We start from the raw sequence: 24,762 nt of genomic DNA, 5'->3' as shown, positions 1-24,762 counted from the left end.
CCTAAGGCACCAAACTCAGTTAGCCTTTCTAACCCACCCTCGCATTTACACGAGGTTTTACCTTAGTCAGCCTTTCTAACCCACCCTCGCACTCACACAAGGTTTTGTTTACTGCTGCCAATAGATTGTTGTTTAGCAAAATTTTATATATACATACATATATGGAAATTCTATGGTGAGGACGGTCCGCATGAGGACAGCAGTATTAGTGACGGTTTTTCATATTATTAACGACGGTTTCTTAAAAAATCATCATCAATATTATGGTCTGCATGAGGACTGTCCGTACCATAGACGGACTACACATATATATATATATATATATATATATATATATGTTTATTAAAAATTTATATATGCAAAATTTATATATGCACTTATAAATATATATATAGAGAGGGAGAGAGAAATAGGCTACAGTGCACTTAAACAACAAAATCGACATTTTTTTTAAAAAATTTCAGCTCTAGTGAGGATCTGCATACGAACGGCATCATAACCTCTCTCTCTCTCTCTCTATATATATATATATATAAATATATATATATATATATATATATTGTTTTTGTCCTGAATTTGGGGGTGCATGCCTTTTCACAAAAGAAGATAATGAAACAACATGAAAACTTCATTTGGGCCTGTCTAATTATTAGCGATAACCAATACTATTGTCCTTTTATCTTGAGTTTGGGGTTGCCTTTCACAAAAAGAACGCAGTACAAGATTAAAGTACTTTCCGCAAATATTGAACACCATGACACATTCCACATCCAACGGAACAAAAAATGGAGATGCTGCATATTCAAAAATGGATTTCAACTTCTTTGTACTTCACAGAGAAATGTATACATTTTCTAGATACAATTAAACAAAAAATCTAGACAGACAACTGCCACAATTATAGGATTTCCTTCTTTTTGGGTTCAAGAACAGGAGGATCAACCTCAATTCCCATATTAGCTGCTGTCCCTGCTATTACTCTCATAGCTGATTCAATGGTTGTGCAGTTCAAATCTGGTAGCTTTTCAGCAGCAATTGCTCGCAGTTGCTCAATTGTGACCTTTCCCACTTTTTCCATCTTTGGGTCTTTTGAACCTTTCTCCACTCCTATGTACCAATCATTCAATTGGATAACAAGTATTAGTGTCATAGAATCCAACTGATGATCAAAGGAAAACATGGAATTTTAAGAAGCAGGGCAAAATGTAGCTGTATTCCTCCGCTTTCTTCTGTAACATAAAATGATATATAGAATGACGACACACTATAAGAACAAGCCTAAAGTATTTGGTGGGCAAATTCCACACCGCTAACAATAGAGGCCTTGACTCAATAAGCAAATATCCAAAAGATTATTGGCATGTTTCCCACCAAACACAGATGCAATGACCTGATCTAAATATACAGCCTATATGGATGAGATACTTATAATAAATATATATATATATATAAACTACATAAAGGTAAGTCTGCTACTTAACGTTAGTTTGTTCTCCTGTAACAACTCCAAAATGGTTGTAGAGCTAAAAAAGGTATGTTTCCCATCTCATCTATTCTTGCAATTTACTTAATAGTTTCCAATTGCTTCAACCATCAAATATATCCAAAGACTTGAGTTGAAAATGTACCCAATAAAATGCTATAGAGCACATGGTCAAAAGTGGATTAACCTCAGAGCGGAACAAAAGGAACAGATGGATATATGACATTTCACGAAGTAGTAGACCAATTGAGGTTCCAGATATCTATAACACAACATTCATGGACAGAACAAAAACATTCAGTATATTTCATGTTTACACACAAGAGGTGTGTGTATGCACACTTCAGATATTCATTTGTTGTAACCAAACCACTTGCAAGTATAAAAGTAATCTGAATTTTCAATCAAGGTCCAAATTAGCCAAGAAGGAAGCAATCAGCAAATGAAAAAAACGAAAGAAAGTGGCAATAAGGGAAAGCAAAAGAAAGAAGCATACCTGCGGCCTTAATAAGCAGAACCGAAGCGGGTGGGGTTTTTAGAATGAAAGTAAAGCTTTTATCCTGCGACCATAAACAAAGAGAATGTAAAGCACAGCTCAGACTCAGAAAAAGCTACAGTAATTAGTAAAGAAATGTGGAGGATAATAAAGAAGAAGAAGGAGAAGGAGAAGGAGAAAGAGCATGACAGACATCGTAGACGGTAATTTCGACAGGAATGACATAACCGGCCTTGTCGGCGGTGCGGGCATTGTAGTCCTTACAGAAAGCCATAATATTGACACCCTTAGAACCCAGTGCAGGTCCAACCGGCGGTGCAGGGGTGGCCTTCCCTGCCTCCAGTGCCAGCTTTATCATCCCAACCACTGCACCAAGAGACCAGTTATCCTTTATTGGTTTAACTTTTTAATTTATTAAACTGAAATACATAAATTAAATACGCAAATTATATAATTACAATACTTTAAAAATAAAAAAAAAAGACAATACCTTTCTTGGCTTTGCCACCGGGCTTGGCCTTTGGGGGAGCCATAGCAGCGACTCTAAGACGCCTTGGATTGGGATGGGAATTGGGATTGGGAGAAAGAAACGCAGGGCGTTTGATTGAGACAGAGATGTGGGAGTAGGAAGACGATGAACCCAGAACCCAAGGAGATGAAAGCTGCTTATGACGATGATGATTGGTCGTGGCAGAGAATGAGGGGTACATGTTCTGAAAGCTGCAAATAGAGGACGCCATGGATACCCAAAAGCACCAGATTTGGATAAACCCCCACTCTCTCTCTTTCTCTCTCTCTCTCTGTAACGTATCCTCCTCCTGACTTCCTATCCACTTCCACCTTCAATGCTTGCTGCATTAATCTCACAACGACATCGTTTCGATCTACTGTTAACGATTTTGGAGACCAAAACTTGGGCCATTTTTTTCCGATTATGGGCCGAGCTTTTCAGAGCGTCTTTTGTTTTTTTTTTTTTTTACCTCCTAAAATATTTCTTAAACCGATCACGATGAGAAATTTTTTAAAAAAAAAAAAAGAAAAGAAAAGAAAATCAACACAAAACAAAAATATAAAAATATATATTTGGGAGACCGAAGCTTTTAGTAAAAAATATAAAATAGTCTACTGAAAAAAAAAAAAAAAGAAATACAAGAAATAGTTAAAAGCAACTTAAGAAATATAAAATAGTAACGCATACTTAAAAAGAGGACGACAATTTGGACTAGTTGGAGGTCACTGAAATAGTTTTCGTTCTAGAATAGGATAAGGCATAACTATCAGAAATATTTTCTTGGTTAGAATTTATGATTCTAGAATATATTGCTGTTATTTTTCACTTGGACGGATGGACGTCATAGTTTTAATTTTCATTTGACCCGACAGTATAAAGCAATTAGTATGAGTTGAATTGGCTCAGAAATTAGCTTCTTTGGTGACTTTTTATTTTGTCTTTATTACGGAGATCGAGATGCAATGTCTTAAGTTTTTGGATAACAACACCCAAATCAGAACTCTACTTTTGAATGAGAAGAGTAAAAATCGTTCAAAATTTAGAATTCAAAAGTCAGACAATTCTTAAATATGAACTATTCTCTCTACTTCAGGTTGGCAAAAGACTTTCCCTGGCTGCTAATACGTACAACGTCGTTGTCGTTGGGGAATATTATATTGCCTGAAATTGATTTTTTTTTTTAAATAATTAAAATGAAGGCTTTCTGGTATAATGTCTAGGGGAATAATAATCGGAAGGTCAAAAGTGATGGCTTGATTAGCAAAAACGTACTGATACTCAGCTAGGTATTATATAATTATAAAGTACAGTCTATGTCAACTTCAAAGAATTAATTAATTAATTAATTTCCGAAGGGAAATGTGAAAAGAGTAGGAAACCATCCGAGAAGTACGTAGCTCGTTGGTCAAATTATTGACCCCCCACCCTCCTTCAAATATGAAATACCTCCATAAGTTTTTAAAATAACTCACCCCGATCACCAGCACCACCTCCATTTTCTTCAAAGCCATCTCTCTCTCTCTCTCTCTCTCTCTCTCTCTCTGATCTCTCTCATTTTGTGCCTAAAATCTCAACCATATATATATATATATATATATTAGGATAAATATCCAACAGCTCACCAACTTCTTCTTTCGATCATGGGGTTGATTTATGGGGACATTCTGTACATACCAAGGTGCATGGGTGCAAGAATCCTGATATATTTGAAGATGATGATTATGATGGCGCGGACTCATCTGGGTCTGCACAAGCACAATCCAAATTCGGAATTGGAAGAATATAGTAGTGGCAGTGGGAGTGATCATTCAGAAAGCCAAAGCCGGTCTCCAAATTATATTGTTGTGATGGATGGTATGTGTCCATGTCCAGTCTCAGTGCCGTTGCACCTCATAACAGCATGCATCAAGAAGAGGCTTCCGGTTGTAGAATTTGCTCAGATTCTCGATCAAATTGGAAACGATGATGATACTGAGGAATATTTGGCCAAAACGATGTGCCCCATCTGCCTCGATTGCATAGAGAGAAGCCATGAGATCAGAAACCTCTCCAACTGCGATCACATATTCCACAGGGACTGCCTTGATTGTTGGGTCGATGAAGGCCAGCTCACCTGCCCTCTCTGCAGATCCATGCTCTTTCCGGCCGCTCATGGACAAAGGACAATCTTGCAGGAGATCCATTCTATGAATATTATTAATAATTAGATCATTTTATATTTGTTTTCTTTGCAGACCATTACTATTACTATGGGTATTTTTTTTTTCCTTCTAATATATATATATATACATATGTGTGTATATATATCATTTTATATTTGTTTTATTTGTAAACCATTACTGTTACGATGGGTATTTTTTCTTCTTCTAATATATATATATATATATATATATATGTATATATATATATATATATATATATATATTATGAATGGTAATTAATTAATTCTTAATTTATTATTTCTACCATCATTACTATGTCTATGTTATTTTATTCACCAAAAGAAATATGTTTATGTCCATATCTTCCGACCGTCGGATATGATCCAACAACAAGCTAGCTGTAATTCAAAGCTCCACCGCCATGCGGTACAATGAATAAAACATTAAAGCTTTTGGATAGAAATGTAAAGTGGAAGAGAGTGTTATCGTTTAAATATAAAAATTCTAAAAATTTCATATTATTTAATTTTATTTTTAATTACTAAATTATTGATAAAATTTTATTTATTCTACTATTTTAGATAAAATTAAAATTTTTATAAAATTAAATATAAAAAATATTGTTTATGTAGTACAAGAATTTAATATATTTAAATTTATAATAAATAAGAAATTCGAACAACTTTTACTTACTCACAATTTTTTTAAAAAAATTGATTTGCAATCTTGTTTAAAGTCAATTTATTTATTTATTTTTTATGACAAGTTAAGTTCAAACAAATTAAACTGAATATCAAGTTGATGATGAATTGCTCGAGTCTATTTACATTCTTACCTTCTGGATGAGTCAACTATCATGAAATTTAATATTTTATCAGGAAACTTCCAGGTGGTAGTAGATGATGCATTTGGATATTTTTTAAAAAATAATAATATAATTAAAAAAAATGTTCGATACACTTGCAGATAAGCATTTAATCTTTGGAGTTTGGAGGCTTATGGGGTCCCATGTTATATTTATCTGTATGTGTCAAGTCAACGACATAGCTTAGGCTGGAATTATCTCTTATCCGGATATGAAACTTGCTTCTACAATCAAGATTCTCTTTATCAGTAAACAATACTGAACAAATCAACAGCGCCCATCAGAACTGGGCCAGCCAAGCTAGTTGACTGGACATTTTCCCGTCTATCCATAATCAATAGCTTGCAGCTTCAATGAATACAAGGAATCAAATTCGCTGCACTATTTCTATTTAAAATAATCATTTCAACATCATCCGCTTCAACAAACCATGTCTACCACCTCATATGGAATTGGAATAATGGTTTGGTTGGTCGGTAGGTTGTCATCTTATCACCTACACTATCCAAAACAACAAAAAGAAAAAACCACTAGAAATATCAGCCCATTAAAACAGGCTGTTATTAGTTTTCTGGTTAATCCACCTTCAAATAATTAACTAGCTTATTATTTCTTTTTCTTTGAGTTTCTCTGTTCACAAATGCTCTCCTTCCTTTGATTTTTATTTTTTATTTTTCAATCCAGTTGTTAAAGCAGATTTTTGCATGTATACCAGCCATTTTATACATGTGCATACGATTGATATCTGATAACACGTATGGCTATAGGACATCTGACAAGATGGTAACCATCTGTCCAAGTTAGGCTCCCAAACTTGTAATCTCCTTGCACTTTCTGAGTTGAAAAGAAGGTAGCTCTGAAGGATAGATTTTGGGTGCTTAGATTGAATCTTAGAATTTGAGGCTCAACTTTGATTTTTACGCCAGGGGGAGCCCGGATGACGGCCTTATAGACCGAATTAATATGCCCCACATTTGTCATTGTTCTTGTCACTGTTAGTGCTGCTGCCATTTTGAGGTCTGGAATTGTAATGGAAGGGAGGTTGAGACCTAGTCCAGAAGCTCTTTTCTGATCACTAGTGCAGCTGATTTTGGTATTGGCTAAACCAGTAATGGATGCGCTGCTGTAGCCCAAAGTGCAGAGATAGTGAATATAATCCTCTCTAGTAATATTGAAAATGAGGCCTGGATCCAACGCTTTGTTGGGATTAATATGCCCACCGCCTATGTCGAACGGGTCAGCTTCTTTGCTAGTTAGGCCCTGTGCGGTTATGGATGCTCCATCTGTTCCGGTTTGGGAAGCTGGATGCAATTAATTTGCATAAAATTAAAACTGATGGCAGATTCGGTATTGAAATTACAAATGAAATATTCGTGGTTTGTTATTATGGTGAAGGATATATACCAGTGGTAACAAGAGCCGATCTTATGGCTGCAGGAGACCAGTTGTGATGAACAGATTTGATTAGAGCTGCAACCCCTGCTACATGAGGGCATGCCATTGACGTTCCCGATAGCAGTGCATAACTATGGCTATGTTGTATGCCAACCGATGGATATGCAGCCAAGATGTCCACACCTGGGGCTGCTATGTCGGGCTATATATGCGCATTGTTAATTAATTGGAATAGGAATGCAATTATTCACATAGCATGGATATTATTTGGAACCAAAAGGTAAGAACTTAATCTAATAAGAACTTAATCTGCAGAATAACTGCGTTGCTTTACAGCTTTCCACTAGTTCAAAACCATATATGTTCTTGTATACGTGCTTGCCATCATCATCCACATCATTTTTGTTGAGGTAACCGTCATTAGTGTAGTGGTTAAGTAAGCAATTAAGCTTAATAATACCTTTAGAACGGCGGGAGTGATGGAACTAGGTCCTCTGGATGAGAAAGATGCCACTCGAGGAGAGATCCATTTCCCAATGGCAGTGTTTGGGGAACTCAGCTTTGCTATCGGAGATCTGGCTTCATAACGCAGTGGATAAACTTAGTATAAATTGAAATAACCATACATATTTTGTACATGTGATGTTATTTTGTAACATGTGCTAGTTTTCTTAATTAATCAAGTTACCTTGATTTTCTGATGTAGGAAAGTATGTGTGTTCCTACTTCATAATCAACTTTAACGCATGGAATATCACATGACCCCAACCCATCCTCATGGAACTGAGCATATATCACTCCAATCCCTCCTGCTTCTTTCACAGAGGTTGATGCAGATTCTATATTCTGTAGGTCTGTTTTTGAGAAGCACAGCACTATTCTCCCTGCTGCTAATGTTGCATTCAAACTTCCAGATTCGCAATCCTTGCTTAATTAACAAGAAATTTGTTAGGGAAAAAAAAAAAAAAAATACACCTTATGTAAGTATTTATATACATACAAAGAAAGAAGAGATGGAGGAGGTCTCACGCAAAATCGTCAGTGGAATCTAGAGCTATGCGTTCGGAGTAAGTCAGAGCAGAAAATTCGGGCTTGTGTTTTCCAATATCAATAGATTGCCCCTGCATGCATGCAAGTTGCAACAAACAACAAGTTGAGGAGCTGTGAATGGAATAATTGTAATGAAATGTTGGTGGGAGTGCGATTTACTAATATTAATTGGTAATACGTACCCAGAAAGTTTGGTTATTTCCAAGTGTGATGGAGGTGGGAAAAGCCCTGTCAATAGTGGTGGCAGCAACAGTAATGAGCCACGGCGCAGTGTTCTCTATGGTTCCTGAGATGGGTCCATCATTCCCACCAGAACACACAACTGTAATTCCCTTTGCAACTGCATGGAACGACCCCATTGCTATTGAATCTCGATGATCCACATACGAGTACAAAGGAATCTCATTCCCCACGGAAACAGATAAAATATCTACTCCATCATGTATGGCTTTGTCAAATGCTTTTAGAAGATCAGCATCTGTGCAACCTCCACTGTCTATACCCCAGCAAACCTTGTAAATTGCTAAGTGAGCAAGAGGTGCTCCTCCTCTGGCCAATCCTTCAGCTAGTCCTCCATAGTTGGCTCCTCTCACAAAATAACCAGCTGCTGTTGAAGCTGTATGTGTGCCATGTCCAATTCCATCCCTTGCTGATAAATAGTCTTCACTTCCTGTTGTGTTAATCGGCCTTTCGATTTGCTCCTGGAGTCCTTTTATGAACCACCTAGCGCCGATGAGTTTCTTGTTGCAATTTGTGGAGTTAAACTGCTCTCCTTCTTGGCAAATTCCTTTCCATTGTGAGGGGATTGGATCCATGCCTTCATCATTGAAACTTTCTGACTCTGGCCAAACACCTGCGCATGGTTGGATCATAAATTTGAGCTAAAGTAGGATAGTTTATCTAAATTCAATGTTATTGGTATTTATAGGGGAGGTTATGTTACCCGAATCTATTACACCAATGATAGTTCCTTTACCCATATTATCTGGCAAAGCATTTTTGGGAGAACTATGATGGATTCCAATGAAGTCCCAGCTTCTGGTTGTATGGAGCTTGTGAATGCGGTTTGGAAACACTTGGATCACTTCAGGAAAATCTACAATTTATTTATTTATTTTTCTTTTATGAGAGTTGATGAGTGGTGCTAAAATGAGTCCTTATATTCGATTAGTGGTTTCCAAACTTCATACCTGCAATAGATTCTGCCTCATATTGTGTTAATCTTGCAGCGAATCCAGAAAAACCATGTCTGTAACTGTAAAGAATAGACCTCTGTGCAGCTTCTTTGCTTCAATTACAAATCAAGGAGACTAGTTGTAATAATTTTCACTGATCACCATGTGAACGTAAAATTATATATCTACAGCTGAATTTAGAAAGAATTAGATAAAAGCCAAACCTTCCTAGCAAAGTGGATAGCATTTTGTGGTGAGACTTTTTGGTACGTGCTGGATCAGCATACTTGTTCATTCCCAAATACACAATGTGCACCTACAGACATTTCTTTCTGAGTACTAAAGCTGAAAGATGGGCTAATATAAATAACAAAATGGAAAAACAAACAAACAAACAAATAAATAAAGAGGATGATCAGGAGATGTATCTTAAGTTAATCATATAATAACACACTCACGTTACGTGTGGCCTCAACAAATATTACAGAGATATTGATCAGAAGTATAAGGAGAGAGAGAAGCACAAGTGAGTGGTTCATCTTCTTCGCAAATTTCCAGATTGCTGGACTTCTATCCATTATATCCAATCACAGAGAGAAAGAGTTGGGGATTATAAGCTTTGGATGAGTTTCCTACACGTATTAAGCTTATGGTAATATATTTTTGCCTGGGTTTTAAACCGCAGTAGAAGTACTTGTTAACATATTCCAGACAAAAGAAAATAAGAGTAAGATAGAGAACGCTATGTTTTCTTATTACAAGAATATATTCTAACTAACAATACAAAGAGAGTTTATAGAAAAGAAAAGTAAAAGGACTAAACTACCCTCACTAAAATAATAAGTAAACTGTAAAAATTTTATACTCCAGTAGTACTCACCCCTGCATCTCCAATTCCACGAGAAACTAGAAAGTAATGGTTTAGAGCAAAGGTGGAAAAAATCTTTTTATTTTTTATTTTTTATTTATTTCTAATTTGGTGCTTTCTGCTGCTAGCATCTTTAATGCTCATGAGTGGAAAAGCATGCAAGAATGTATTCGTTGTTGGTTGGTGCTGGAACGCAAAGATGCTGGGGAAAGATTTCCAAAGTGGAAAAGCTCAACATATGGGGGAATCATTGGTACCACGTGAGACATAAATTGTGCAGTTATATTTGCTTTCTAGCTCAAACATTGAGTTGATAATTGCTTTATTCTACCTTTCTTTTCTTTTTCTCCTTTTTTTTTTTCCCGCTTTTTATTTTGTCAACTTGAATGGTAGGCCACCGGTCGTAGTGACGTGATAAGTATTATTTTCCTCAAGCATTTAGAGGCCTATTTACAATAATAATATATATAAATATATATATAGAAGGTATTAATTAGCTATAGTATTTTGGATAGGTTTTGATGTTTGGAAGAACACAAAACTATAATGACATGTTATGCACTAAAAAGAATTATACACGATCAACCCCCTTCATGTATTACATTTCCTTGTAATGTTATCCCCCACGGTTTTTACTCAGACTGATATACAGATACTTATACCCTTAAGCAATCTAGGTATATGAATATTATTTGTAGAATTGAGTTGCATTTTCACTGTACTATATGAGTGTATATGCCTTTTCTCAAAAGGTCATCAATGAGATTCCCATCCACAATATATATCCCAGTCTATTCTAGTCTGGTGGTGGTGCTTTTGCTTTTATCTTGTTTCTTCATTGTCATCAGTCATCAGTGGCACTATTGTTCATTTCCTAGAAATAGCAAGATTATTGGTCTAGAGGGAAAAGCGTTCGTGAAATGAACCCCATAATAATAATGCTTTGAAAAGGTCACAACTCACCATGGAGATGATGGCAACATATAAGGAGCCGGATGTCGTAAGGAAACTAATTTGCAAGTTACATGTCCAATTAATATTTAATTAAGATCGTACACATAACTGGACTTTTTTTAATTGCATGACATCCTGTGCTTAATGCTTTTAGTGCCATAACTTTGGAACATACTTAAAAAGTGATGTATTCTGCTTTTCTCTAAAGAAGGCTACCCTTTAAAGTAGTTAAAGGGAAACTTTAACTGTTACAATGTTCCATTTGTTATAGGAATTGTTGTCAGAGTCAAATGTATAATGATTCTTTAATTGTTATAGAAAAAGATAATGCAGTCCCTCACTTGCATATATAGAATAATATTTTCTTCGGATATGGATAATTACAATTTCAACTGTCATCAGTGTAAGACTGAGAGATCTGCCTTCATTCCTCTCCTGAAGCCCCTATAATTCCATGTAGATTCATTGGCTCCTTTAACCTTCTCTAATGAGTATCGAAAGCAAAGTATCACCCGTTGGCTCCTAATTGATACAATTACATTTGGTTGCAGAGCATTTATCTTTAGAGTAGGAGGGGAAAGTAGCGGTTTTAATCATCTAAATTCTTTTGAGTACTAGATCTGTAAGGAAGTTCTTAAAGTGATATTATTGTAATTGCAAACCCACTTCTTGAATGAATCATCAATTTAGAAAGAATAAAAGTAAGCAGATAGGAACTAGAAAGTAAGGATGCAGATCAGATGTATATTGGTTCAGCAATGCCTACATCCGTCTCACAAACTTGAGATTTCATGACATGACTATGAAATGAGTTTCATAACATCACTTCAAGTCTCTCAGCAAGAAACAAAGGTCTTTCTTAGCGGAAAACTAATCTCAATACCCCAGTACACCTAAGAGATAGAATGAATTCCGTTAGCAACTAAGAGAGAATGAATTCCGTTGGTTGGCAAGTAACTCCCACATTCTAGTTTACATAGCTTAAAGAATTGTTCCAATTGTTTGACTTATTATTAACCATTAACAAATAAGCAATAACTAACTAAACTGTCATGCTATACCCATTGTTCAGTCGACTGCCCTCAACTTGCTTCTAGATTTATTAGCCATTGAGCCATTCTATGGCTAATTTACATTTGAGTATAGGATATAAAATTGACAAGGAAAGAACCATTCATACAGTTGAAAAATTGTTGAATTCATGCTTTCAAATTTAAGCTTAGTAGCTTCTCAAATTTCCTTCAATTCTGTTAAAATGATTTTATTCTGTCAATCATCATTATTACATTACGATGTGAGAAACAACTTGCAAAGTAGTATACCAAGTCTGAAAATTAACGTTTTAGATTCTCCTCTACAGGAAACTTGCTTAGAATTTTCTAGTCAAGAGCTTGTTGATAAGACTGGATTTAACATATTCAAACCTTTCTGCATAACGTAAATTGAGGGGAGTTGTAACTGAGGGATAGAATATCTATTTTCAGTAGATAAGATAATATCTATGAGGCCAAAAACAAATGAACATGTTTTAAAAACTAAGACAAACTAACTTATATGCATTAGCTTTGATCAGTATTCATCCGCATAAGGTTGTAATATCTCTGTCCTCACAGACAGAGGAATTCTCACAGCATGCACCCTATCTGTCCAAGTTAGGCTTCCAAAATAATACCCCGTATTCATTCTGTGGTTTGTAGATACTATAACCTTGAACGAGATCTTCTTAACTTCAGAGTTGAAGATCAAGACATCAGGCTTCACTGACACCATTATTCCAGAGGGAGGATCAATTATAGGTGTATAAATGGAGTTAGGGGCTCCAACATTGGTGACGGTCCGGGTGACTGTGGTGGAACTTCTAATGCTTGGTATGGTAATCGAAGGTAGGTTGACATCCAGAATGGAAGGTTTCTTAAGTGGACATGTTGTTGGTTTGCCTGTAAGCCGAGAAATAGCAGAGTTGTTATATCCCATGGCACAAAGATAATGCACATAGTCAGCTGTTTCCATGTCATAAACTAGACCAGGGTCCGCTGCCGAATTTGGGTTTACAAAACCACCTCCAAAGTCGAATGGATCAGCCAACTTTTGGGGAGACCCTTCTGCAAAAATTGGCAAACTGTATGGACCATTCCTCCATGCTGCATTAAAATAATTGTGAACGTCAATTAAGAAACCTGTCGGCTAAACTTGTACGTAATTTTTTTCTAATCTTTAGAAGCAGTAGCATGAAGATGGGATTGGAGTACCAGTTGTGACAAGAGCTGATTTAATAGCAGCTGGGGACAAGTCAGGATGCAGCGCTTTTAAGAGTGCTACAATGCCTGAGACGTGAGGAGTTGACATGGAAGTTCCTGAGAACATGGCATATCCATTATCTGCCAATGAATTCAATGGAGAAGTAGCAGCTAATATGTTCACGCCAGGAGCAGTTATATCGGGCTGTGTGACACACAAACAGATAACAGATTAAAAAACAAGACTACAAGTATTAATTCATAATCCAATAAAATAAGTAATAATTGGCTTACCTTAAGAATTGCCGGTGCAATGGAGTTCGGTCCCCTCGATGAAAAAGTGGCAACTTTGGCTGATACAGGCTTGCCTACAATTGTCTTAGAAGGGCTCAACTTTACAAGAGGAGATCTGCATAGAGACTCCAAAACAGAATTTAAGCAACATTTTAAAAGAAGCTTCAAGCTTGTTGTAATTACTATATGAGGATTGGTAATGAATAATGTTTATATTTTGTATAGACCTGGTAGATCGGATGTAAAAGAGAATTCGGGTGCCAAGCTCATAGTCAACTTCAACACAGGGGAAGCCATCATCACATGGATACAAGACATCCCTTGGATGCTTCGCTATGATTAGCCCAACACCACCTGCTTCTTTCACAACAGATGAAGCGCTTGTCACTGCATTTCTGCGACTCTCTGAGGTGAAGCAAAGCACCACATTCCCACCTAGCCTCGAATCATCACTTGTAAGGGCTTCACATTGACTGCAACCCCATTAGTTACATTATTAACGCTGATGATTAACCTATAAACCAATATCAAACTATTCATTTCCAACTTAAAACTAACAAGATTGAGCTACCCTGTCACAGTAGGATCCGGCCTTTTGGAGTCTAGGCATACCAAGCCTGTGAAACCAATCTGTTTCCCAGTAAAAAATGCTTGGCCCTGCAAGATGTAAAGCCAACACTTTCAGGTAGATTAATGATAAACGAGCTATTAATTGCCACAAGCACTATGTTGCGTACACAAAAAAGGTATTTGAAAAAGGTTTTTTTTGACAATCGTTGAATAAGTTGATCTAATAGTGCATGGTTAATTGGTTATGTATATATTCAAGGGCCAAGATTATCGGTCAAAAAACCTGTGAAACATCTTTGTCCAACTAAATATATACCAGTAAAGTTATATTGTTTCCGAGAGTTATTGGAGTGGGAAATGCCCGATCGATAGTGCTTGCTGCAACAGTCAATATCCAAGGGGCCGTGTTCTGCACAGTTTGAGCTTGAGGCCCATCATTTGCCGCTCCACAAACAACAGTAATGCCCTTTGCCACAGCATGAAAGGAACCGGTGGCGATGCCATCGCGCTCATCCACATCTGAAAACAGAGGAATTGAATTCCCAATAGACAGTGACAACACATCCACACCATCATGGATTGCTTCATCAAAGGCCTTGAGTATATCAGCAGCAGCACATTCGCCTCCAAAAACATCCCAGCAAACCTTATATATGGCCAGGCGAGCTTTGGGCGCACCCCCTCTAAGAGTCCCACCACCAAGGCCTTTGTAGCTAATATTGCCCACAAATGAACCGGCTGCAGTGCTTGCTGTGTGGGTTCCATGGCCATTTGCATCTCTTGGGGATAAGTATTCATTGTCTCCAGATGTGTTAAGGGGCTGACCATACTCTGCAACAAGTCCCTCCAGGTACCAACTAGCGCCTATGATTTTTCTGTTGCAGTGTGCCGTGGCATTGAATTTCTTCCCAGACTTGCATGAACCTTTCCAGCGAGACGGAGCTGGACCAAGGCCTTTGTCATCAAAAGATTTGGACTCTGGCCATATTCCTGACATATGTATATGCATATATTGGATGGTCTGGGTCAGAGCCCCTAATATATAGGTTTGAGAAAGAAAAGAGGAGAATTGTATTATATATTTATATAAACCTGTGTCGAGGACACCTATAATAACTTTATCTCCCATATTGCTTTTGTGAAGAAGATTGGAATGAGATGGAGAAGAGAGGCCAAGGAAATCCCAGCTCCTGGTTGTTTGCAGCCTGTGGAGGCTATTTGGTATCACTCGAACAACATCAGGCAACTCTACAATTTCACAACCAATTAGTTGCACACACATATATAAGTACGGTGCCGCCAGGCAAATTGATGACTACATATATCTAAAACATATGTGATACATGGAAGATTGAAAAATACCCCAAAACTTTTGAGCCTGAGAGTCGGTGAGCTTGGCAGCAAACCCGGAGAAACCATGTTTATAACTGTACACCATGGCTTCCGAGGCCTTTTCCTTGCTGGAGACATTGCAGTAAGTTTTAACCATCAGACACAGATATATTTTTTACAATAATGTCAATTATCCTACACCAAACAATCAGCATACGCATTTTACTAATTAAATTACCTTCCCAAAACGGTCGCAAGCAAGTCATGATGTGAATCAGAGATCAACTTGGGATTGTCGTGCTGCTTTTCTCCCAGATAAACAATGTGAACCTGCAAATTTAGTGACAAATTACAATATGTTTCTTGCAACAGAAGAAATTAAATTAGAGCTGCAGATACTCATACATTACTCTTGGCATCCACCTTTGTTAGGATCAATCCCTGAGCGTTGAGAAGAAAGAAAAGACAGAGTAAAGCAAGCAAGGGATCACTCGGCAGTTGGTTGTTCATATTGTCTGGGTTTAGTTGAGGCACAGAAAGTATGGAACTTTGATCAGTTTGAAGTGGCTAGAGATGAGTCTTCATGATCTGTATTAAATTTGATGTACACAAACAAGCTTTAGCTGGGAAAATCATGAAGTTAGATTCTCCTTGTAAGCAATTACCAAATATAGAAGCCTTGGCTTGGGGCAACCTGCATATGTAACTTGTAAGGCGCTGTTTCATTCAATAGCGCCGGTCAACGGGGTATGCCTTTAAGGTCATCCAAACTCTCAAAATCAAAAATGATGATATAATTAATCAAATGACAACCAACATTAAGTCTAGCTTATCCCATTAAATAAACATTTCATTTAACAAATAAAAGTCTTTTAGGAAGGCGGAATTAATTCTCTAATATATATATTCTTCACTTACCGTAGACGCTCCTATCCTCTCTATCCCAGTGGCTATTGGTTAAACACGCACATGTAGCTTTGTGATGGCCTATATATATATATATATATATATATTTGGAGAGTGCACTCCACGGACATGGTATTTTACGCTACCAATTGTTTATTTTCAAAACTTAAAACGAAACAGCGATTATATTTTACATATGTTTCTCTAAATTAAGCTACTATATATAATTTATAAATTCTTTAAAAAATAAAATAAAATAAAAATAAACCATATAGACAGACGCGGGAGGACTAACTAACTAAAGAGAGGGTTTAGGCACAAAATTTGACAATATTGGCTGGAAGCATATCATGCTTTTCCAACCATTTGTTAATGGCCCGTAATATTTGACTTTTATACTTGTTTTGACTAATGATAGGGTTCTAGAATCGTAAGAAAAGCAACGTTTTTTGGCCCACGTAGAATTTAACTTTGGCTTCAGACAAAAGTTTATCCCGTAACCTGAGGCTCTCGTGGAATATTCATGACTTGAGCAGCTGGCTTCAGTCAAATTCATGGCAGTGTTTCACACCCTTAAAATAAAACTATAATGTGTAAGTGCGAAACTCGAGCCAGGTCACGTAGTTTTCCACAAGTTAGACTTGACTGTTTTTTACTGGTGGCTACTCGCAAATTGTAATAGGTCGTTGAGAGTCGTTTTTTATAATAAATTAATTTAGATAGATATCAATTATACATGATGTTTCAATCCCATAATTATTCCTCACCCGGGGGCTCGGCACTTTCGAAGATATCTATATTTGTCTAATTAATTGATGTTTTTAAGATTGAATTGAAATTGAAATTGTTACGTAAAATTAACTCCGTTAGCATCCCACTTATGTTAGTATGTCTAAGGACGAAGCCAGAATTTCCTTGGGGAGGGGGAGGTCTCAAGTTACAATTTTTTTTTTTTTTTCAATGTTGAAAATTATATTTATAATTCCTAAAAAAAAATTAATAACTAATATTTATAAAATTTCATTTAATTTATTATTTTGACATCTAATAAGTATATTAGAAAATTTGATTCAGTTTGTTCCCAAAAAAAAAAAGGTCTATTAGAATAATATGAAAGAATATATGAACAAAATTGATAACATACAAGAACTAAAACATTTGTTTATAAAAATATGATAATCAAATAAAAATATAATTTAACAAATAAAATATCAATAATAAACTACAATACAAAGTAATGAAAGATGAAAATTTACAAAATACTACCTAAAATTAATATTAATCATAAAAGGACATGACATTAATACTTTCTATTAAACCATAAGTATTACCATAAATAAAATAAAAAATATATCAAAATTTTCATTACTTTAAGTAAATTTTCTAATTATAATGTAAAAAAATAAAATTTTTAATTAATAAAAAAAGTAAATATTGTAATTTGGAATAAAAAATCATTTATCTAGATATTTTACTTATTTTAGTGGGGCTAAATATATTATTTTAGACAATTATACAACAATTATGCTAAAAAAATTCAAAAAAAAAACCCATATATATTAAAAAAATAAATAAAAAAACCTCTTAGTTCGAAACACGATGACAGATGAAAATTATTGTGAGCAACGTTTAAAAAAAAAAAAAAAAAGCTCTAAATCTTTTCCATTTTTCATGTTGGCTGACCACTTGCTTTTCATAATAATATTATTATATTATTATTTATTTTAATAATAATGAAATTAAGCATTAATGAAGAATTTAAATAAGTTTCAATAAAGCTAGTTTTTTATTTTGGAATAATTTCAGAGTTTGATTTTTGGGAGAAATTATTTGGTATAATAGGTTTAAAGCTGAGGTGGTAGACCTTTCAATTAAATATTGCCACCTTATTAAAATTTAACACATCATCTATGTACATCCATTTAATCAATTTAAAATTGCTAATATTTTACTAACAAATCAATTTACTTAATTTTGGCGTGCTTAATATATTCAATTTTGTTTTAAGGAGTAGTCTTATTTTAATTTAAATATTTTTGAAAAACAATTACATTAAAAGCAAAAAGATGTCAAAAGAATATCAAAAACAAAAATAAAAATAAAAAATGAATAAACATATATTAGAAAATTTGTTTTCCTTAACAGAAACTACTATACATATATATACAAAATAAAATTAAATTGGGCAATATATATATATATTTATATTACATATAGGTATTATATATCATACACAAGTATTATACGAAAAAAAATAAAAATAAAAAAATTATTTTTACGTATGCAAAATACAATCTGATAGATATATATATATATATATAATTTTTTTTTTATGTTAAATGTCAAATTTTTTTTTTTTTTTTGGGGGACAACAAAATGTTTAGATCAAAATAAAAGTATTCTTTATGAGAAAATATTTTGGAGGTGAAAATTCTTTATAAGGAAATTGAACGTGCTAAATATGGTAAAATTAATCAAATTGATTTGTTAGTAAAAATTTACTAATTTTAAATTGATTAATTAAATGTATATAGATAATGTGTTAAATCTTAATGAGTCGGCAATATTTAGGGTCTGTTTGGTATAACTGATGAAAATAAAGTTTTAATTTGTAGAGTTTTATATAATAGATTTTTTTAAAAAAGAATTTTTATTAAAAAACTAATAAGTATTTGGTTGTAAATAAAAAAACTACATTAAATGCTAATTAAACTATATCAAATACTTATTAAATTTGCATATAAGGTAAAAGAGAAGAGTTTTTTTAGAAAAGCTCAAAATTCGGACTTTTTTAAAACTGTCAGGACACGTCCAGAATTCCTCCCCGGAACCCTAGACAAGCCCTGATCCCAGGGAAATACCATCGAACCTTCCAACAGAAAATCCGGTCGCACCTCTCCTAAGGGTAGGACTAACCAAAAATTACCTGCACTGAAAACACACTTCTATATTCACCCCTTATTCCTCCCACAATACTACAAATTGATTCCACAAATTTACAGCACTTCAAAATATAACAGCAACTCAGTGCATAAAGAACAACTACACGTCCAATACAGTATACATAGCATTATACAATAAATGTGGAATTAATACAACGACAGATAAGAAGCAATACAGGATAGAGAGGAAAAAGGGAAGAAATACTTCTTGAACCTTCGGCAACGAACTGAGACGTTGGGCTCGCCCCGGACAATCAACGTCTCCAACCTGGACATAGGGGAACGGAATTTAAGAGTGTGAGATGCTAATCATCTCAGTGAGTGACCCTATCTACTATACAATATAATATCACGGTAATAACGTAGGTAAATAATAATTACTTGGAAATAATTATTTCTCTCAAAACCCTTACAATTCTCTCGGTTGGAAAAGTTCCCCTTTTAAAACATTTTCACAAAACCCGATATTCGTACCTCCCAAAAACCAAGGGACCAAATAATTTAACAAACAACAAATAAATAAATAAATACCCCAAATATAAATAAACTGCAATAAATTATAATAAATAATTTTGTACTCTTTGGGGTTTGAAATTTTATCTTAAAATTACACTTGACGCACCACACCATATACCAGTGATGCCCTCCGATACCCAGCGTCCCGAGCACCGACTGGCGGGGGGTTAAAGAGAGAAACTTGCAAACAGCACTTCGGCGTCCCGACAGTACCGCTGCTGAAACCATCATCCTGGCCAAGGGAGGGGCGGCTGTGGCCAATATCAAACTTGCCTGCCCAGTCCAATGGCAACCACGGGAGAAATAATACCTGCACACTAAACCACATAATACTTGCGCGCTACCACGTGTCCATACGCCAGAACACCAATACTGTATGAATGCGTCTAAAAATAAACATTATTAACCAACCGTACAATTTTCCAAAATTACCGTGGGAAATATATTAAATTCTCACACTTACCATCTCACATATTTTTATTTAACAAATCGGTACGAAACATCGATAACAAATAAAACCACAATTTCTCGAAGTACGAGGTTCAACAATAAAAATACCGCGGGCATAATTTATAAAATTTAATCAAATATTTTCATAAAATATTTAACCCAATTATGCCCGAAAATAATACTTAAAACCACGTACGAATTATTACTGAAATATGATTTGCTCATGCATAATAAATAAATTAAATCACAATAAAACCATAATTAAATCATACCACATGAGCATAATTTAAATACCACTTAACCATAATTAATTGCCCAAAAATGATATAAAATCCAGACACAATCAATTACTGAAAATACTTGCTCATGTGCAATAAATACCATTTAATCACAATAAAATAATAATCGGGAATTTCTTAATGACCCCAAAATTTTATTTAGCACCAATAGGTAAATATATATATAAAATAATATTTTTCCCGATTATATTTAAAATACGCCACATGAGCACCAATTACAGATATCAAATTAATACCACATAAATACAATTAATTACCCCAAAAACATTTTCAAAGGTGGGTCACTCACCTGGAGCATGCAATTAAACCATGATCCACCATGGGATCAATTCCACGACTCACCGGTGCTCCTAGAACAAAATTCACAGACAGTCAAATAAATTAATATTTTAATCGGGTAAATAATACCCGGTACCCGGGGGGTCAAACACAAACGTTATCCAAAATTGACAAATTATATACCGAATCGAAGCTTGAGCGACGAGGATTACCAATCCGGTCTCCATCGACCCCAATTCCGACGGAGGTGGCCAGAATTTGGCCGGAAAGCTTCGGCCGGTTTTCAATTCCTCGTATCTCGCAAACCGCTTCGAATTTTTGAGATTGGAGACCATATTTGGATTCAGAGGGGTCGAAAATGGTGGAATAGAGGTATGGGTCGGGCTGGGTTGGTCGGAACGGCGAGAATCGCCGGAAAAACTTAACCGGCCGCCGCCGGCTTCACCGGCCCGATCTGGGCGCGTCCGGCGGCGACTGGCCGGGAAATTTGGTGGCTGAGGTCGCAGCGAGATGGGCTACACCGGTGGCCGGCGCGTGTGGCATTCCGGCGACTGAAATCCGGCCAAGCTGTCGGTCAAAGAGAGAGTCAAAGGAGAGAGAGAGAGAGAGAAGGCTGTGCGTTTTGTTTTGCCTCTGTCGGGCTCGGGGAAGAAGAAGGGAAGGGAGGGAAAAGAAAAGAGGTGTTTTCCCACGTGGGGAAAAGAAAAGAAAAAGAAAAAGAAAAAGAAAAAGAAAAAGAAAAGAAAAAGGAAAAGAAAAAGAAAAAATAAAATAAAATAAAAATAATTAAATAATTACATAATAATATTATTATTTAAAATAATAATAAAAATAATTTGATTTTACACATGGTTGATATGTGGCTTCTCAACATGCTGACACATGGTCACCTTCATTAAGTCACACATGGCACATCGTTACGCGTTTAAAAATAATATTAAAATAATACAGTGTTTGAAAAACTCTACAGGTCCATAACTTTCAAACCACATGTCCAAATCGAACGTGCCGCTAGTCTACGGACTCGTACCAACGTGTACTTCGTAACGGTACCTCAGTCACCTAGAATTTCAACCGGATCAAAAAGTCAACTTTTGACCCCTTTTGTCAACGGTCAACGGTCAACCTCGGTCAACGTGCAAAAATTTCGACATGGTTCGGGACGGGATGTTACAAAAACAGCTTAAAAAAATTCACTTTTTGGTCAATAAGTACTTATTGACTTTTGCCAAACACTTTTATTTTTTGATAAAAGAGCTTTTAAACTTCCAGTGGATCTTTTAAGCAAAAAAAAAATCCTGCCAAACAGAACCTATATAAATTGGATGGGCCTATCACTTTAGCTATAAACCTATCTCACCAAATAATTTCTCAATTTTTGGATAAATTAATATTTTTGAAGATTTAGAAGCTATTTATGACTATGATTTGAATTCAAATTTAAAATATATATTTATCTCAAATCAAGAGAATTAATAATCATAGAATTGGCTACATCTGGAAATTATCATATATTAATGTCCGAATAAATAAAGGATTTGATATCTTAATTCATAAATATTTCTTATTCAACCGAGTAGTTAAAAGATTTTGTAATTAAAAGGAAAAAAAAAAAAAAAAAAAAGACCCCTCCCAACTCCAAACTCATAATTGCTACTTTAGCTACACTGTTTGCTCTTTAATTTTAACTTTTGTCATATTTCTTCATTTCTCTAAAATAGTTTTGTTATTTTTATTTTTCAAATCTATTGTCCCTCGTTTATGTTCAATTAATTTATGTTTAAAATCCTTTTATTACTAAGACATTTTAAGAACCTTCTAATTTAATTGTTCTCCGTAAATTAATATAGTTGCCTTGATTTGTCACATTTATTTTTTGCAATCTTTATTATTATTACACTTTATTTATTTCTCTAATGATACATTTAGCATGTAGAATAAATGTGGGAATACAATAGTTATTCCATATATTATCTATTTTTGCATTTGGTATATTTTAAATTTCAAGAAAATATATTCCATAAGAATATTATTCGAGTAATTCTACTTGCACTGCAACAATATCTATATACAGTCTCTAATAAATTATTTTACCGAAATATCCTTTTCTTTCTTAATTGTATTTGAAATGGAAACCTTTCTTTTTCTTTTTTTACTTCTTTTTCCTCCATTAGTTACTAATGACGGAGAGCCATCAGTAGAAGGATGTGCACAACGTGGCAAGTCCCTCAAGGCATTTACCAGTCCTCCACTGATGGTGATTTTTTTTTTTTTAATAAATTAAATATTTGTAAAAGTTTGTGTTTAGAAGAAATAAAAATCAGTCACCAGAAGCAAATCTAATGGATGGCTGAAGATCTAAAACCTGTCTTTTATTGGTAAAAATATTTGAGGAGGAAGAAGTTTTCTACCAGAGAAAAAATGAATGAGATGAAACGAAAAAAAAAAAAAAAAGAAGAAACCTCAACAACCACAATAGCCATCGTTTCCATTGGTGGAGGACAGTGGCGTATGTGAGGAGGGTACTGGAAGTAATAACCCTATAAGTAAAAAAGGGGGGGGGGGAAAATTTGGATTTTAAATAATTAGAGAAGAAAAGGGTATTTTTGGTAATCAATATTAAATGGGATTGTGAAAAGTTTGTTTTACATTGCAAAAATTTTTTCTCTATTTATTCATTCATTTTAAAGAATAATCATTCTTTCAAAAAGTTAGGAATTGTTATTCTTACATTTGAAGGATAAAAATCCTTAATATAATTAAAATATATTCAAATCTAAATTGATTATAATAAACTAAATATAATTTGATTTTCAATTAATTTTACTAAATTTAATATTTTTGGAAAGAAAAAAATATTTATAAAAACTAAGTATTGAATCTAATTTAAGATAATAATCAAACAAGTAAAAAAGAATATCTATTTATTTTCCTTATTTTAATTCCTATAAAGAGGTATTTCAATTTTATTAATAATAACCATTCTATATACTAAACAAATCTTCATTTTATTTATAGTAACACGGTTGCATACAAACAAAGGCAATGTTTGGTGTATAAAAAAATATCAAACAAATGTATATAAGGGTAGAGTATTTAATAATAGGATATAGATGTTCTGTCCCATTCTTTCATTTTCATATATGTTTGGTCACTAATAAAATTTTACTCATCTTAAAAAACAATTATTTCTTTTAACGTGATTTTTTTTATTTCTTTTTTTATATTTTTAGTTACAGTGGCATCATATTATTGATAAATAGTGAAACTTAAATAAAATCTCATCTTACTTTATTAAATTATAGTACACCATTTATTGATGAGCAGTCAGATTCAAATAAAACTTACCTAATATTGATAACCATTGAATTATCTTTTAAAAGATATAGTTTGACCCATTAATAAAATTTAATATTCATCAATTGTATGCCTTAATTTAGTAAAATAAGGTGGATATGAATTAAAATTGATTATATTGATGGATAGAAAAAATAGGATACAAGATCTAGATTTATAACAAAAATAATATCACATGCTTTGTGGTTTAATATTTAACAATGACAACTTTGGATTTTCTAGTTGAAAATTTTAGGGATGTTCAAATTAATCGTTCAACCTAGTCAACCCAATCTTCAACCAGGAAGAGAATTCAACCCAAAAAAAAAAAAAAAAAAAAAAAGAAGCGAGAAGAGAGAGAAAAAATCAATAAAATTCCAATTCAATCAATTTTGGACGAGGTTTGAACCTGGAGGGTAGGTTAGTTAGTTGGGCTTTTACCAAGCCGAGTTGTATTGCTAGGGTGATGGATTGTCCCCTCCCAAAAAAAAAAAAAAAGAATTTGGCCCAATACCCCTGTTTTAAATGCCATGATGAAAATTACCCACTCCATTCATATATTTTTTTATTTTACTTTTTAATATTCCCAAATTATCATTTTTTAATATAAAATCAGGAAAAGAAAAAATCAAGATGAAAAAG

At 34.4% G+C, this 24,762-nt stretch overlaps 4 protein-coding genes and 1 long non-coding RNA gene across 8 annotated transcripts; 2 read left to right on the top strand and 3 right to left on the bottom strand.

The window, feature by feature from the left end:
- Positions 1 to 776: 776 nt before the first annotated feature.
- LOC107434020 (large ribosomal subunit protein uL11c) lies at positions 777 to 2,837 on the bottom strand. Its single transcript, XM_048464616.2, has 4 exons — positions 2,470 to 2,837; positions 2,173 to 2,345; positions 1,980 to 2,043; positions 777 to 1,107 (listed from the first exon to the last, which is right to left on the bottom strand). The coding sequence occupies exons 1-4, from the start codon at positions 2,717 to 2,719 to the stop codon at positions 899 to 901; spliced, it is 696 nt and encodes a 231-aa protein (XP_048320573.2). The 5' UTR covers positions 2,720 to 2,837; the 3' UTR covers positions 777 to 898.
- Positions 2,838 to 3,834: 997 nt separating this feature from the next.
- LOC112489171 (RING-H2 finger protein ATL74-like) lies at positions 3,835 to 4,835 on the top strand. The gene has a single exon (XM_025067293.3). It carries the CDS (start codon positions 4,131 to 4,133, stop codon positions 4,695 to 4,697), a length of 567 nt encoding a protein of 188 aa, XP_024923061.3. The 5' UTR covers positions 3,835 to 4,130; the 3' UTR covers positions 4,698 to 4,835.
- Positions 4,836 to 6,108: 1,273 nt separating this feature from the next.
- On the bottom strand, positions 6,109 to 9,866 carry LOC107403801 (subtilisin-like protease SBT3.5). Its single transcript, XM_048464334.2, has 10 exons — positions 9,596 to 9,866; positions 9,362 to 9,453; positions 9,153 to 9,250; positions 8,906 to 9,058; positions 8,145 to 8,815; positions 7,942 to 8,033; positions 7,601 to 7,840; positions 7,373 to 7,487; positions 6,922 to 7,114; positions 6,109 to 6,818 (listed from the first exon to the last, which is right to left on the bottom strand). The coding sequence occupies exons 1-10, from the start codon at positions 9,713 to 9,715 to the stop codon at positions 6,238 to 6,240; spliced, it is 2,355 nt and encodes a 784-aa protein (XP_048320291.2). The 5' UTR covers positions 9,716 to 9,866; the 3' UTR covers positions 6,109 to 6,237.
- On the top strand, positions 6,724 to 7,757 carry LOC125419111 (uncharacterized). Its single transcript, XR_007238094.2, has 3 exons — positions 6,724 to 6,864; positions 6,955 to 7,192; positions 7,619 to 7,757. It is a non-coding gene; the product is annotated as an uncharacterized LOC125419111 (long non-coding RNA).
- A 2,552-nt stretch (positions 9,867 to 12,418) lies between the features above and the next one.
- On the bottom strand, positions 12,419 to 16,463 carry LOC107403800 (subtilisin-like protease SBT3.9). Of its 4 annotated transcripts, none has more exons than XM_048464600.2 (11): positions 16,311 to 16,463; positions 15,798 to 15,980; positions 15,631 to 15,722; positions 15,423 to 15,520; positions 15,153 to 15,308; positions 14,377 to 15,050; positions 14,062 to 14,147; positions 13,718 to 13,963; positions 13,491 to 13,605; positions 13,209 to 13,401; positions 12,419 to 13,100 (listed from the first exon to the last, which is right to left on the bottom strand). In XM_048464600.2, the coding sequence occupies exons 2-11, from the start codon at positions 15,900 to 15,902 to the stop codon at positions 12,529 to 12,531; spliced, it is 2,337 nt and encodes a 778-aa protein (XP_048320557.2). In that variant the 5' UTR covers positions 15,903 to 15,980; positions 16,311 to 16,463; the 3' UTR covers positions 12,419 to 12,528. The 4 variants fall into 4 exon arrangements, with proteins under 4 accessions (XP_048320557.2, XP_024924151.3, XP_015866201.3 ...); XM_025068383.3 differs by lacking the exon at positions 16,311 to 16,463 and adding an exon at positions 16,087 to 16,262; XM_016010715.4 differs by lacking the exon at positions 16,311 to 16,463 and having other exon boundaries at positions 15,816 to 16,263.
- Between the last annotated feature and the right edge of the window lie 8,299 nt (positions 16,464 to 24,762).

The sequence above is a fragment of the Ziziphus jujuba genome, chromosome 6 (genome assembly GCF_031755915.1).
Source record: "Ziziphus jujuba cultivar Dongzao chromosome 6, ASM3175591v1".
NCBI classification, from domain to species: Eukaryota; Viridiplantae; Streptophyta; class Magnoliopsida; order Rosales; family Rhamnaceae; genus Ziziphus; species Ziziphus jujuba.
Note: the sequence above shows the minus strand (reverse complement) of the source record. Positions and strands in the feature narration are given on the sequence as shown.